Source organism: Oncorhynchus masou, chromosome 8 (assembly GCF_036934945.1).
Source record: "Oncorhynchus masou masou isolate Uvic2021 chromosome 8, UVic_Omas_1.1, whole genome shotgun sequence".
NCBI classification, from domain to species: Eukaryota; Metazoa; Chordata; class Actinopteri; order Salmoniformes; family Salmonidae; genus Oncorhynchus; species Oncorhynchus masou.
The window spans coordinates 20,997,418-21,013,832 of NC_088219.1; the positions used below are offsets into that span (position 1 = coordinate 20,997,418).

Consider the following 16,415-nt stretch of genomic DNA (forward strand, 5'->3'; position numbering starts at 1 on the left):
GGCCTAGGAACAGTGAGTTAACTGCCTTATCCAGGGGTAGAACAGATTTTTACCTTGTCAGCTCGGGGATTCGATCCTCCAACCTTTCAGTTACTGGCCCAATGCTCTAACTGCTAGGCTACTCGTCTTTGCAGTTATTCATGATATGCTGTAATAGCCTCACAGATTTACTGTCAATTCATTATTTTTTTTACCATTGGTGTCTGTGCATCCATTTGTACATTATACAGAGATTATTCCACCATGCTTATCGTTATTAAAACCTGCATTTTCAAAAGCTGGATGTTAATAAGGTGTGTTTGGTGCATTACTATCAAGTTCAACTCTAGTGAAAAAGTTCTGATGAACTGCCAGAAGACAGCTAGATAAAGAAAAATTCAGGCTAAAAAGGCAATAAAAATGCAATTCCATCCATTTTCACCATTTGCTTTCATTTTTATATAAAAACTGATATAGTGATGAGGGAAAGAATCACAGAACATGTATGGTTCCCACAAAACAAACAGCACAGAGATCATGCTAGAGGAGAGAGGAACAGGTTGCAAATATTTTGAGCACCGAGGCAGAATACAGACTCCAATCATACAACAGCTAGGCTATCAGGACATGTAATAAATACCTTTACAAACAGTTCACAGACAGGTATTTTTGATGTTACACAGTTATGCTGAGTAAGTTCAGCTGGCCTGTCTGGTCTTAGGTTCAACCAATAAACAGTAAATGCTACAAAGACACAGAGTCAGTTTGCAGGGGATGTGTAGTTTCTTCAGACTCTGAGCTGAGCTATATCCCCCACCCTCTCCGACAGCATGGACCTGATTAACCTTTTACCAGGACCCAAATCTCATTCCTGCAAGCTGTCCCTTTCCCTCACTGAGGTATTGGATCTGCCATTTATAACTCCCTCTTTTTCACTGTGATAATAACGAGCCATCTTTGAGTCTGCTGTTTATACTTCCTCTGTGTTATTTGAGTCAGATGACAGTCACTGTAGTATAGAGTCCAACCTGTCTCATGCATATGAAGTAAGCTGTTCCCTCCTCCTCACTGTGGAATAGAGTCCAGGTTCTCTTTGAGTCTGTGCGTCATGCTGGGGATCAGGTTGATGTGGTCGTCCACACAGCTTCCCACGCAGTTCTCCATCATGGCCCGCACGGCAGGCTCCTTGGCACCAGAGTCAAACAGGTCCCTGGCCTTGTCATTGCAATGCATGGTGCACCTGGTCAGCCGGTCCTGGGCATGAGGGAGACAGAATGTTAATCACAATCAATCACTGCAAATTCTATGTATCAAATTCTATGTACACCACATGAAACTCACCTGAAATTTCTCGAGTTCATTGGTCACTAGTCCTTGGGCCTGCGCCAGAGGAGCGTGGCAGCGTTCGATACAATTGTGCACCTGTGACATGGAGTCTGTGGAGCGCTCACAGCACTCTGCACTGCACTTGAACATGAGTCCCTGGATACATTCACAAGAAATATTTGAACTGTGCTTCTGATATAAGCCTAAGTGTTGACAATAAAATGTGGCAAATTATCTATGCCTGGAGAAGGGGGTGATTTGTAAAAACCAAAGTTTGTAGATAATTCACTGCACAATATACAGGATTGCATTGTATGTATTGGACATAGCTGAAATTGCATTTCCATAACCACTTACTTGCATCTTGCGGATGTGGTCCCGTTCTAAACTTTGAACCATGTCCTCTATGGTTTTCTGTACACGAGCTTGATGCGCCTCTGCCATTTCAAACGTTGCTCTCAGTAGCGTGGGTATTCAAACGGAATTCTAACTGTTAGAAGATTAGGTTTGGCTAAGTTGCAAAGCTAAATAACAGCCACACCAATGACATACAGTATGCTATTGCAAGATTTGCAAGCCTTGTTACATTACTGTTTCAAACTGTAGGTCACCTCCGTGAAACCATGCCTCTTCGTTCTGGTGGCAATTACATCACATCCGCTCCAGCTTCCGGCATTATCTTGGTAATTTCCGGTTCCAAATAAGGTCGCGATGTGACCGAAGCAGAGTTAGTTATAGATGTCTTTGACCGAAGTCCCCACTTAGTTTGAAGTCCTAACTTTAAACTTTTACAACACTATGCTTATTCTATATATTTTTCTCAACGACTTTGACTAAATGACTAGTAAGATGAGTAAATAGCATGCTGCGTTTTAAAGATCCTCTGTAAACTCGTAGTAAAACTTAATCGTGAACTCCTTGAGAATATTTTCCTCTACTGACTTTTGAAATGGTGAGCAGTGCACACTTATCAGTCCTTTCTAATTGTTTGATTTTAGCCAACTAAGTGGGGTGATATAGATGTTAATAAAATATCACACATTTTAATTTTTTACCAATATAACCATGAAAGACTGCTCCTCAAAATATCAATTGTGTGCTGCCCTTTGACTCCAGACAGAGATATTTAAAAACTTGATAGGTCTTACTACTCATGTCACCACCAGCAGCAGGCTATGCTATCTGTCCTAAATTGACTCAGCAATTCACACAATCATATTAAAGTGACATGTTTCTGAATACTGATCAGTTGTGAATGTCGCCTATGTTATTTTTGTAATTTAATGATGATTTCTTTACTCTCTACTCAGATGCCATTGCTTGGAAATAATTGAAAGGACATGATGATTTCGAAAACCCTGTAATCAGGGCACTCCTGTTCTTGGGACTCTAGAGTCAGCTTCAAAACTCAGAAAGCCACCCAAGATGATAGGTAAACCAATCCCAGTCCAGACTACACATTCCATTTTCTTTTTCAATGGCATCCAGTGAGGGAGGTTCAAAAACAACCATTAATTTAGTTCCATTGGTCCAGAGAGTATTTATATTTCAGAGGACCCATATTTATGACACATTTTTTCACTTGTGAATGTATCATTTCACTCCCCTTGGATTTTGAATGACATTGTAGAGCTGTGGTTGGAGCGGGCATCGGTGGCACTGCAACAGCTTACTTCGTGAGACAGTGGTGAAGTTCGATGTGTTTGAGCCAGGCACTGTGGTGGAGAGGGGGGGGGGTGGGGACTGGCCACCCAGAATATCGGGGGCTATGAGTACGAGACGGGGGGCCAGTTCTCCAACCCTAAACCTGCACATGAAGCACTTCCTTGAAAAACTAAGTGAGACATGTTAGCCTATCAGAAATACACTTGTTTGTTCCTGAAAGAGTGCTGTACATGTGCACAGATGAACTAATATGACACCCATCTATATTTCTCCCCTGTTTATCTCAGGTCTTTCCCAGAGATGCGATGTCCCATGGAAAGGAGCTTACCTTTGAAGAGAGTGACTGGTTTATTGTGAACTTTCTGCACCTGCTTCAGCAGTACAGGTTCAACTTACTGCTGATGCAAATGTGGGTGGACAGTGTTCCGGACAAGTTCATGAGGTGAGACTTTAGTTTCTGCTACCTGTCTATTTACAGTACAGCAGTCAAAACCTTTAGTATGAAATAAACATGTTATTAATGAGAGAATGCTAATTGTAGGTAGGTGATGTTTTGATTCTTGTTTTTACAGAATCTACCAGCAGTTCAGCTACTCCTTCACCAGTGTGGAGAAGCTCCTGCATGCAATGGGTGGTGACGGTTTCCTCACACTAGCCAATCAGATCCTGGAGGCGGCCATGTTGGGGGAGGACATTTCTCAGAGCTTCCTCAACGACGTCGTGGCACCTGTGAATTATGGCCAAAGTGTCCGCACCAGTGTTTTTTCAGGGTGCGTTTTTAACAAAAGACTTAAGTTCGATAAGTGGTTTCGAGTGCTCTTATGTGGCCATCCAATGAAAACTAGTGACAGGAAGTTCGGCCCTTTTTACTGACTCAGGTTCTTTCAAATTGTTGAGTCAAAAGAACGACTCATTTAGTTCATTTGATTCAGTATTGCCCAGAACACGCAGGACCCTCCTGAAACAATAATGATTCTACAAATCAAATCAAATCAAATTTATTTGTCACATACACATGGTTAGCAGATGTTAATGCGAGTGTAGCGAAATGCTTGTGCTTCTAGTTCCGACAATGCAGTAATAACCAACAAGTAATCTAACTAACAATTCCTAATCTACTGTCTTATACACAGTGTAAGGGGATAAAGAATATGTACATAAGGATATATGAGTGAGTGATGGTACAGAGCAGCAAAGGCAAGATACAGTAGATGGTATCGAGTACAGTATATACATGTGAGATGAGTATGTAAACAAAGTGGCATAGTTAAAGTGGCTAGTGATACATGTATTACATAAGGATGCAGTCGATGATATAGAGTACAGTATATAGGTATGCATATGAGATGAATAATGTAGGGTAAGTAACATTATATAAGGTAGCATTGTTTAAAGTGGCTAGTGATATATTTACAACATTTCCCATCAATTCCCATTATTAAAGTGGCTGGAGTTGAGTCAATGTCAGTGTGTAGGCAGCAGCCACTCAATGTTAGTGGTGGCTGTTTAACAGTCTGATGGCCTTGAGATAGAAGCTGTTTTTCAGTCTCTCGGTCCCAGCTTTGATGCACCTGTACTGACCTCGCCTTCTGGATGATAGCGGGGTGAACAGGCAGTGGCTCGGGTGGTAGATGTCCTTGATGATCTTTATGGCCTTCCTGTAACATCGGGTGGTGTAGGTGTCCTGGAGGGCAGGTAGTTTGCCCCCGATGATGCGTTGTGCAGACCTCACTACCCTCTGGAGAGCCTTACGGTTGAGGGCGGAGCAGTTGCCGTACCAGGCGGTGATACAGCCCGCCAGGATGCTCTCGATTGTGCCTCTGTAGAAGTTTGTGAGTGCTTTTGGTGACAAGCCGAATTTCTTCAGCCTCCTGAGGTTGAAGAGGCGCTGTTGCGCCTTCTTCACGATGCTGTCTGTGTGAGTGGACCAATTCAGTTTGTCTGTGATGTGTATGCCGAGGAACTTAAAACTTGCTACTCTCTCCACTACTGTTCCATCGATGTGGATAGGGGGTGTTCCCTCTGCTGTTTCCTGAAGTCCACAATCATCTCCTTAGTTTTGTTGAGTGTGAGGTTATTTTCCTGACACCACACTCCGAGGGCCCTCACCTCCTCCCTGTAGGCCGTCTCGTCGTTGTTGGTAATCAAGCCTACCACTGTTGTGTCGTCCGCAAACTTGATGATTGAGTTGGAGGCGTGCGTGGCCACGCAGTTGTGGGTGAACAGGGAGTACAGGAGAGGGCTCAGAACGCACCCTTGTGGGGCCCCAGTGTTGAGCATCAGCGGGGAGGAGATGTTGTTACCTACCCTCACCACCTGGGGGCGGCCCGTCAGGAAGTCCAGTACCCAGTTGCACAGGGCGGGGTCGAGACCCAGGGTCTCGAGCTTGATGACGAGCTTGGAGGGTACTATGGTGTTGAATGCCGAGCTGTAGTCGATGAACAGCATTCTCACATAGGTATTCCTCTTGTCCAGATGGGTTAGGGCAGTGTGCAGTGTGGTTGAGATTGCATCGTCTGTGGACCTATTTGAGTGGTAAGCAAATTGGAGTGGGTCTAGGGAGTCAGGTAGGGTGGAGGTGATATGGTCCTTGACTAGTCTCTCAAAGCACTTCATGATGACGGAAGTGAGTGCTACGGGCGGTAGTCGTTTAGCTCAGTTACCTTAGCTTTCTTGGGAACAGGAACGATGGTGGCCCTCTTGAAGCATGTGGGAACAGCAGACTGGTATAGGGATTGATTGAATATGTCCGTAAACACACCACACTACAAGCCTTGTTCACCATAGCACGGGTTTATTGGAGCTGTCATTTTGGTCTAAGACTTATAAAAGTGTGCTTCTAACAATGTAGGCCTACGTTTGTGATTGCTAGGCATACACATACAATATTTCTTGATACCTTTGAAATGAAGTCTATAGATGTGTCAGCAACCGGACTAGATTGTGGATGACTCTTGGCGGAATGCAATTGCTTGACTGCCGTGAGGGATTAGTACAATATCGTTCGATGCAGCCCCCCAAACAATGATTTGTTCTCGCGTTCAAGCTTGTTGAGCAGAGAGGCAGGCTCTATGTTTTGGTTCTACAAAGTTGTGTCCATCATAACATTCAATAATAAATTAATTCCAGTCATTCTTGCACCATGCAATCAATTATCAGTGTCTTTTATCTTCTCTTTGCTGCCTGCTGCATTATACATTTTCCTGTGCACACTGATAGACAGTTGGTGGTCGTAGCACGTCTCTGGAGACGCTGAGTCGGGGAAGCACTTATTAATCCTGCTGTATTCATTGCAGCCAGCAGGACAAACAAACAACTCAAATGAACGATGAGTCAGTAAAAAGAGTAGTTCAGAAATAACTAATTGTTTACAAACTCACATCACTATTGAAAACATAAGGGAACTGAACTAATCTTGCGAAATGTGTGGTGTGATGTCTCCAGAGGTGGTGTCACTTAGCAGGGGCAGACCCATGCCCCGGTCTGCTAACTACTAGCTTGTTTAGCCCCGACCTACTAACTGTTAGCATGTAAACATTGGTCTGAATTGCCGTGTCCCCAGTCAGCCCAACCACTCACTGGACCCATATGTTCACTTGGCTACGCATGCCTCTCTCTAATATCAATATACCTCATCCACTGCTGTCCTGGTTAGTGATTACTGTCTTATTTCAATGTAGAGCCTCTAGCCCTGCTCAATATGCCTTAACCAACCATGTTGTTCCACCTCCTACATATGCGATGACATCACCTGGTTTAAACGTCTCTATAGAGACTATATCTCTCTCATCATTACTCAATGTCTAGGTTTACCTCCAATGTACTCACATCCTATCCTACCTTTGTCTGTACACTATGCCTTGAATGTATGCTATCGTGCCCAGAAACCTGCTCCTTTAACCCTCTGTTCCGAACGTGCTAGATGGCCAGTTCGTATAGCCTTTAGCTGTACCCTTATCCTACTTCTCCTCTGTTCCTCTGGTGATGTAGAGGTTCATCCAGGTCCTGCAGTGCCTCGCTCCACTCCCCAGGTGCTCTTGTAAAAGTATAACTTTAGACCGTCCCCTCGCCCATACCCGGGCGCGAACCAGGGACCCTCTGCACACATCAACAACAGTCACCCACGAAGCATCATTACCCATCGCTCCACAAAAGCCGCGGCCCTTGCAGAGCAAGGGGAACTACTACTTCAAGGTCTCAGAGCAAGTGACGTCACCGATTGAAACGCTATTTACCGCGCACCGCTAACTAAGCTAGCTGTTTCACATCCGTATCCGTTACACTCTCATTTGTTGACTTCTGTAACCGAAAAAGCCTTGGTTTCATGCATGTTAACATTAGAAGCCTACTCCCTAAGTTTGTTTTACTCACTGCTTTAGTACACTCTGCCAACCCGGATATCTTAGCCGTGTCTGAATCCTGGCTTAAAAACCACCAAAAACCCTGAAATCTCCATCGCTAACTATAACATTTTCCACCAAGATAGAACTGCCAAAGGGGGCGGTGTTGCAATCTACTGCAAAGATAGCATGCAGAGTTCTGTATTACTATCGAAGTCTGTACCCAAACAATTTTAGCTTCTACTTCTAAAAATGCACCTTTCCAGAAACAAGTCTCTCACTAATGCCGCTTGCTATAGACCTCCCTCTGCCCCCAGCTGTGCCCTCGATACCATATGTGAATTGATTGCCCCCCATCTATCTTCTGAGCTCGTGCTACTAGGTGACCTAAACTGGGACATGCTTAACACCCCAGCCATCCTACAATCCAAGCTTGATGCCCTCAATCTCACACAAATTATCAATGAACCTACCAGGTACAACTCCAAATCCGTAAACACGGGCACCCTCATAGATGTCATCCTAACTAACTCGCCCTCCTAATACACCTCTGCTGTTTTCAATCAAGATCTCAGCGATCACTGCCTCATTGCCTGCATCCGTAATGGGTGTGCGACCAAACGACCACCCCTCATCACTGTCAAATGCTCCCGAATAACACTTCTGCAAGCAGGCCTTTCTAATCGACCTGGCTGGGATATCCTGGAATTACATTGACCTCATCCTGTCAGTAGATGATGCCTGGCTATTCTTTAAAAGTGCCTTCCTTACAATCTTAAATAAGCATGCCCTATTAAAAAAATGTAGAACTAGGAATAGATATAGTCCTTGGTTCACTCCAGACATGTCTGCCCTTGACCAGCACAAAAACGTGTTCTGCATTAGCATCGAATAGCCCCCGTGATATGCAAATTTTCAGGGAAGTGAAGAACAAATATACACAGGCAGTTAGGAAAGCTAAGGCTAGCTTTTTCAAACAAAAATTTGCATCCTGTAGTACTAACTCCAAAAAGTTCTGGGACACTGTAAAGTCCATTGAGAATAAGAGCACCTCCTCCCAGCTGCCCACTGCACTGAGGCTAGGAAACACTGTCACTATAATTGATAATTTCATTAAGCATTTCTCTACGGCTGGCCATGCTTTCGACCTGGCTACCCCTACCCCGGTCAACTGCCCGGCACCCTTCAAAGCACCCACCATTTCTCCTTCACCCAAATCCAGTTAGCTGATGTTCTGAAAGAGCTGCAAAATGTGGACCCCTACAAATCAGCCAGGCTAGACAATCTGGACCTTCTCTTTCTAAAATTATCTGCCGAAATTGTTGCAACCACTATTACTAACCGGTTCAACCTCTCTTTCATCTCGTCTGAGATTCCCAAAGATTGGAAATCTGCCACAGTCATCCCCCTCTTCAAAGGGGGTGACACTCTAGACCCAAACTGCTACAGACCTACAGTGGGGCAAAAAAGTATTTAGTCAGCCACCAATTGTGCAAGTTCTCCCACTTAAAAAGATGAGAGAGGCCTGTAATTTTCATCATAGGTACACTTCAACTATGACAGACAAAATGAGAAGAAAAAAAAATCAAGAAAATCACATAGGATTGTTAATGAATTTATTTGCAAATTATGGTGGAAAATAAGTATTTGGTCAATAACAAACGTTTATCTCAATACTTTGTTATATACCCTTTGTTGGCAATGTCAGAGGTCAAACATTTTCTGTAAGTCTTCACAAGGTTTTCACACACTGTTGCTGGTATTTTGGCCCATTCCTCCATGCAGATCTCCTCCAGAGCAGTGATGTTTTGGGGCTGTTGCTGAGCAACACGGACTTTCAACTCCCTCCAAAGATTTTCTATGGGGTTGAGATCTGGAGACTGGCTAGGCTAATCCAGGAACTTGAAATGCTTCTTACGAAGCCACTCCTTCTTTGCCCGGGCGGTGTGTTTGGGATCATTGTCATGCTGAAAGACCCAGCCACGTTTCATCTTCAATGCCCTTGCTGATGGAAGGAGGTTTTCACTCAAAATCTCACGATACATGGCCCCATTCATTCTTTCCTTTTCATTCTTCCCTTTGCAGAAAAACAGCCCCAAAGCATGATGTTTCCACCCCCATGCTTCACAGTAGGTATGGTGTTCTTTGGATGCAACTCAGCATTCTTTGTCCTCCAAACATGACAAGTTTTTACCACTTTTACCACAGCCACTCTTTAGGAGGTGAACTATGTTTGGGAATCTGGCTTCACACATTCCCTGAATGACATAGTGATTGTGGCCACATCTCTCCACAAGGGAAAGCCTGCAGGCTTCACCTCTCCACCTTTGCAGGCTTCTCCCCTCCTATCCCCTCCCAGTACCCTGGGCACCTCCACCAGACTGGCCTCCTTAACATGTCCTACCTGAGGACCTGAGATACCTCTACCTTCAGTGTGTAAAGGCATTCTCACCACAGACTCCATCATCAACAGTCTGAGCTCCATTGACCCCGTGCACATACCACCAGGCTACTCATGCCCGCCAGTCAATGAGAGCAAGGTGTGGAAGGTGTTTTCTCCTCAGCCTCTGTCCCAGGAGCAGCTCCAGGACATGTTCCTATCATCGGAGACAAAGTATCCCGCTCACAGTCCACACCACGGCGGGACCTCTCCGTTCATCCTTCATGAACGCCTGTACTACCTGAACACTGTGGTGTGGGCAGCCAGCATCATGGAAATAAGCACCATCTCAGCCAGGAACTTGGCACTGTTGGCACACCAGCATGGGCAGGTTCGACCAGGAGGACCTACACACGTCTGAGGGGAGAGCTATGAAGAGGGAGGGAAGGAAGGAGGGATAGCAGAGGCGGAGAAGAGTGAATCATGAGAGATGGCAATAATATAATTCTGATATATTCCACAGTAAAACACTCCTGTCAGGTGAATACTAGTCTGGGGTGTTCTGCCTCATTATGAATCTAACACTGAAGAAATCCATTGACCCACTGTTTTTAATGTATTTTTTTAATTGAAAAGTCAACTTAAATAATATCAACTGCAACATTAGTGCACAATTTTCAGCAGATGATATTCTTGTACTGTACTGAATAGAATGATCACTGTGACAACAGCATAGGGAACTATGCTATACTTCAGGGTAAAAGTAAAATGATTGAAAAGACAAGGCACTTGGGTTTTCAAATATATACAGTAGCTGCTTTAGATACTGTTAACTTTTAGAAATGAGTGTCAAATACATCTGGAAAATGTACCCTGTGACCCTCTGAGTGAACCATCTAAACAAATGTCTGTATGTCTTCCTGCTGTGTCTGAAGTGCTCTACCTCTGGTATAGTGTTGAAAAGATTGTAAAGCAAATTGGTTGGTGAAATTTGTGGTTTTGCAATTTAATTGGCCAACAGATAATTGGAAAAGTTTTGGTGGTGTACAATGATGAAAACAACCATGAAGAACAAACACCTGTACTTTTTCTAGTTTAAAATGTTTTCATGTTAGAAATGTAATTAAAGCAATTAGACTGCATATTCACATTGATCATTTGATGTCGTTTGAAAATGTACTGTAGTGTATTTAGATATTTCAAAATTGTGCCTTTGAAATTACTAAGCAATGCTCTTTACATCTGAGAATCAGCCTTTCTACTTGCTTTCAGAAAATATTTAGTCTCTGTTTTTGGAATGTTTTTGTCATGTATGAGATGAGCAAATTGTACCATAAAACGAGTCTTCCATGGGGACCAAAGTGAAGTATAAGAACACAAAGTACATTTATTTTACTGTGAGTGACAAGTATCCTTCAGAAAATAATTGTCTTCTGTTCTGGGAAGTAAATTACACATTTCTCTGTCATTTGTCTAGAATTAGTTTGAGAATAACCATAGTAGGTTCAGCCTTTCTAATGAACTTTTAGATGTTTTTCGGGTTTCTTTGTGATAATGTGTGATACTGTACAACCATAGTAGATAGTGCACTTTGTTAGAATACTTTTACAGCAAAGTCCCTAATGTTTAGACATGTAAAAACGATATTTGATGGAAGAGGGAGAGTATTTTGAGACCAGCTAATTTGAATCCCAGAAGTTGGCACAGATCAAATGCAAGCGTTTGTAGACCACTTTGAAATTAGAATTTGTAATTCTGATATGTTTTATGCTCTATTTGACATAGTTTTCAATGGCTTCTCAGCTAAAATAAAATTACTTGAAATCACTGTTTCCAATCATAATAAAGAGCCAACACACTGAAGAGATGAATGTCATCTTTAATTATTCACAATACATGCCCTGCCCTGCCCGAAGATGCAAATCGCCTCATGTTCTTCAACAAACTGGACATTGAGATCCCAAACCACATTTTTCTATTTGCAGATGAGGCAATTTGCTCTGTGACATTTGCAGTGCTAGGGAGTAGTTCCACTACATGTAATTCAACTACTAATTTAACTACATTTTGCCATAGCTTGGTGGTAGTTCAACTAAATTCAAAGCTTCGTAGTGTTTGTATTAGTTAACAAAGCCGTGTAGCTTGCTACTACAACTACCCACTAAATCTCTGGCTGTCACACAGGTCGCACTAAACTGTTAACATCTGACTGCAGAGTTACGTGTTCATGCAGTCATGTTTCTTAACTTTGTAGTATATTACATTACAGATTAGACATGATCATTTGTCATGAGGTAGTTTTGATGTAGTGAGCTACTTTTTCAAAGTAACTTTAGTTAAACAAACTAGTATATTTTTATTAAGAGTAGCTTTGCTGTAGCTCAACTTCTTCAGTGTGAAGTAATTGGTAGCTTGGTAAACTATATTTTCAAAGTAGCTTTCCCAATACTGGACATTGGTCACTAAAAGCTGGGTCATATTACTTGATAACACAGATGTGTCACTGTGAAAAAAAGTAGCAATGATACTGCGAGATAAGACTGGGGGATTCAAATGTCATACAGATATCATTCACTTTTCCCAAACAAATTAGAATAAAAACCGAATGCTCTGTACCAAAATTGACATCATCAGGTCTGTATGCACAATGGATGAATTGTCTCACTGAGGTGGTCTGTATCCCGCATCAGAACACAGCCTCAATGATACACAATAAAAATACAAAAATGTTATTCCAGAAAGGAAATTAGATTTTCTTTTGACAACATGGAAAGACCGTCCTAAACCCCCCCCCCCCTTTCCAAACACGCACCAGCACCCCAAATAAAGGGGCACCTGACAGAAGAGCCGACAATGGGTGGCATTCACACCCTGAATAATGACACGTCTGTGTTGTGGCCGGGATGTGCCACCCAGCTGCCCCTAGGTAGGGAGGGACAATGGTACCATAGCCGCCTGTCCATGCAAAGCATGTGATGAAAAAGAAAGTATAAATGGGCCAATGACCGACAAAAACACAATACCCAGTTTGGACTGACACTATAGCACCTTCTATAACCAACCACGGAGCCAAGATGAGAGTCGGAGTGCCCATATTCCTCTTTTTGGCTGCAGCAGGATTCCACACTGGTATGAGAATTGTGTGGTCTATTTTCTCAATGTCATAATGTTTTAAACTTCTCCAATATATTTCTGTTTAAATATCAGTCAGCTGTGGCATTTGATGAAGCCCTGTACTGCTGATATTAGTTGCAATGCTGTTTCATGATGTATTGTGCGATGGTAATGTAAAGAAGGCCCTCAGCCTTTTTTATGTGATTGGCATTCAATTGAATCCTTATGTTTAATTGATAACATGCCAGAGGGAAATGTGAGTTGGCTGGATATAATAGTAAAGAACAATAAGGCCCGCACACTCTTTACGCTCCCAATTCAGCGCTTTCTTTGGTGGTGGTGGTGGGGGGGGGGTTGGATATAATCACATCTATGTTGTGTTGTCTAATATTATAATCAAATTTGACATTAAATTGCTTCTGACATCCCCAGCTCTGACCGCATCCTTGGAATCGGCAGAAAAAGAAGACACATTTGGTGAGGAAGGTGAGAAAGTCCATGATGGATGGAGATGATGATGTTGATGTTTTTGAGCGCAATGCCTCTCTGACAACGCATGAGATAAAAAAAAGATAAGATACATTCATTACATACTTCCTTACATTTTATTGCGCCAGCCAATACGTACAGTACAAGACCAGTAAATACACCATAAAAACACAACACACAGACATTAAAAGCAGCACAGTATCAATAGACATAAAAAAGTGTTTGTGTTAAAAGAAAACTCATGTCACTTTTTCACTTTTTCCAGTGGGGCTGGAGCAGCTAAGCGACCTGCAAAAGAGAGGTACAATGATCAATGTCTCAGAGACACTCATAGAAGAGCTTTTGCTCCACGCACAACTGCAATGACTTTGACTGAAATCTAGTTCAACTGGAGTTTTTTTAATCTACTCTGGTGCACTGATGGCTCATAGTGCTAAAGCTTGCATTAATCAACATCATTTATCTGCCTTTCTCTGTCCTCAGATCAGGAGGAGTTCGAAGCAGCTCAAATGAGTGGTAAGACACACAGTGACACAGGCAACGATTCTGGTTAATGACCTGTCTAGAATTGTCCCAGCAAATCATTTGTAATCATTTTAATTAACACAATGAAAGAACAATACTTTCCATATTGCCATCTAAAGATGATGCACACAGTGAGGATGTACAGTACTTGGGTAAGGGAATCCTAGCCTTCTAAACACTAATTTGGGGACATTGTATTTTTTTTGCATTTGGCCCATTGATAGTGAAATAATACAATTTCACCTCTTGTTTTCCTTTAACAAATGTAATTTTTCTGTCTATGGTAGAGGCTGTTCAAGATGAAAATACTGGTAATCACTGAAGTCTGCTGTTGACAAGCATACGTATTAATCAACCATACATTTTTGTAAATGTAGGCCTATTCATAATTTATTGCATGTATTTATTTTTTACAGAGGAGGAGAATGACACTCAGGAAGAGGACATGAGTAAGAACAGATGGCACATATGACAACACTCACAGGAAAAGATTGGTTACTGACAGGCACGCGTTTTTTCCCATAGTTTGTTTAGATTACTTATAACTTTACTCGTGTCGTTTTCCAGCAGACAGAGACGGAAACGTTGAGGCAGTCCAACATGGTAAGGAAAGGAACGGACAGTGTTTAAAGACACCTGTAGATGGCAATAAAGTGTTAGAAGACCGACATGAGTGTTTCTTAGCAAGACATTCACTTGATGTTTGGTTCTTTAGTTATATATTTTAGATTCATTCAGGTACATGTATAAGCCTAAGTTTCCTGTTCTCCAACAGAGTCTGAGTCTGATGAGGATGTAGATGGTGAGTAATTACCTCTGTCTTTTTCAAAATGTCTCATGTAATAACACATGCAGGACTTTTCCTAATCCAACCTCACAACCTTGGGTTCTCTGTTTCCTTACAGGTATGAGGCAAACGCGAGGTACGCATAGAACCTTCAGAGTCTCATGTTATCGCAAGTTACATTTGATAGAATCTTCTTCTCTGAGTAACACAAAATAATACAATAATATGTTATCTTCTGTCCCTTCCTAGAACACCTTGAAGCCAACGTTGAAGAAGCAGATGAGACTACAAATCTAGGTAGGATATGAATATCTACTTGTTAGTAAATATTTTTGAACAACTGACAATGGTCTTGTTGACTCTGGTAGTAGATACACTACGTTATATAATATCCCCCTTTTTTTCTCTTCACAAATGAGCTTGAGGACAGTGAGAATTTCTTAATTTTACCTGGCTAGTATCCATCTTCCATAAAAATGTGTTTGCTCTAGCTGTTGTTGAAATTGTTGAACATTTTCCATTGCTCATAAAATGTAAAGGTTCAGGTTCAGACAGTGTCCCAAGTGGGATGAAATCAAACGTAAAGGACTTCATCAGGGCTTTCCCCTCAACATTTCCATCTGATAAAACGGGAATCTTACAATACACAATAAACACATACCTTCCTTTACCACAGCTGTATAACAGCAGCCAGGCACATCCTGGCAGTAAAACCATGTTTTTATTACACTCATGCGAACAAGTAATGACATCTTTGTTGTTCCAAAAACTATGCTTTGTAGTGAGCATATCAACATAACATGTTGTTTATTAATTGTTTTATAGTTATTAACAAGCTAATTTTATGGACAGACAGCAAAAACACATTTTATGAACTATGCCAGTCAGAGTACGCATAAAAATATGAATGTAATACACATGTTCAAGGTCAATAGTTATTTTTGAGTTGATGAGGAAAATGACATCATAGAGCTAGACATTATTGACTTGACCTCATAACCAAAGCACTCCATGGAGAGACTTTGACCCAGACCATGGAGTCACTGATGTCAAACTAGTTGAACAGGATTGATTGTTTGAATGCTGGCACCCTTGCTTTTAGTGTATTTAGGACAGACATCTAGGGCACTCCAAGACACCTGTCCCCAAATGCTTATCTGTGCTTGATTTATTCTGTATCATCTGCTGTGTCCTGGGTTATTTTTGGACCCGAGATACAGGCTAGGAAAGGAACAGTGTGAGTCAAGGCAGGCACATTTTTGACAAACTGTAGGACCAAGGTCAATAATCAAGGTCCTTATCTGCATGTTCAGCACTTCATCTTCTTAAGGCTCTGGATCTTGAACCCTGAAAACAAATTAATATTATGTTGTGTAATAATTTACAACAAGTTTCTAGATCACCGGGTTAACCTGAAAAATGCACTTCACTGGGCATAAAAAGGGGCCCTTGTGTTATTGAATCAATGGTTTTCACAACCGAAGCAACTCTGTGCTAGAATGGTTGAGACTCCTGCGGGGAGTAGGATACGTGTGTGTGTGTGTGTGTGTCTGTAATGCTCATAAAAACAAAGGAATCAATTCTCACTTTTTCTGCGTCACAGCTGAGGTAGAGTGAGCCTGCCCGAGGCATCATGTGAGGAGGCAGCACTTGCAGACCTACCCCCATCTTCTATTACAGAACCCGAAGAACATTGTGCAGCGAAACAGTTAATAAAGAGAAATATCTCTTCCCATTCTATTTCACTGCTGTGTGACTCCGTCCTTATGCAATAGGCCATTGAGGTTTATTTAGAATGTAATGGTTTGAA

At 42.1% G+C, this 16,415-nt stretch overlaps 2 protein-coding genes and 1 pseudogene across 4 annotated transcripts; 2 read left to right on the forward strand and 1 right to left on the reverse strand.

Moving 5' to 3' along the window:
* Positions 1 to 410: 410 nt before the first annotated feature.
* fam136a (family with sequence similarity 136 member A) lies at positions 411 to 1,959 on the reverse strand. Its single transcript, XM_064971937.1, has 3 exons — positions 1,663 to 1,959; positions 1,321 to 1,461; positions 411 to 1,233 (listed from the first exon to the last, which is right to left on the reverse strand). Exons 1-3 carry the CDS (start codon positions 1,747 to 1,749, stop codon positions 1,045 to 1,047), a joined length of 417 nt encoding a protein of 138 aa, XP_064828009.1. The 5' UTR covers positions 1,750 to 1,959; the 3' UTR covers positions 411 to 1,044.
* Positions 1,960 to 2,730: 771 nt separating this feature from the next.
* On the forward strand, positions 2,731 to 10,582 carry LOC135543783 (prenylcysteine oxidase 1-like; annotated as a pseudogene).
* A 2,121-nt stretch (positions 10,583 to 12,703) lies between these two features.
* Positions 12,704 to 16,345, forward strand: si:dkey-200l5.4 (uncharacterized protein LOC795026 homolog). 3 transcript variants are annotated; one of them, XM_064971940.1, is made up of 11 exons: positions 12,704 to 12,819; positions 13,237 to 13,290; positions 13,559 to 13,594; positions 13,777 to 13,809; positions 14,106 to 14,129; positions 14,235 to 14,267; positions 14,386 to 14,421; positions 14,594 to 14,620; positions 14,724 to 14,741; positions 14,855 to 14,902; positions 16,209 to 16,345. In XM_064971940.1, exons 1-11 carry the CDS (start codon positions 12,765 to 12,767, stop codon positions 16,220 to 16,222), a joined length of 378 nt encoding a protein of 125 aa, XP_064828012.1. In that variant the 5' UTR covers positions 12,704 to 12,764; the 3' UTR covers positions 16,223 to 16,345. The 3 variants fall into 3 exon arrangements, with proteins under 3 accessions (XP_064828012.1, XP_064828013.1, XP_064828014.1); XM_064971941.1 differs by having other exon boundaries at positions 14,389 to 14,421; XM_064971942.1 differs by having other exon boundaries at positions 13,237 to 13,281.
* Positions 16,346 to 16,415: the final 70 nt, after the last annotated feature.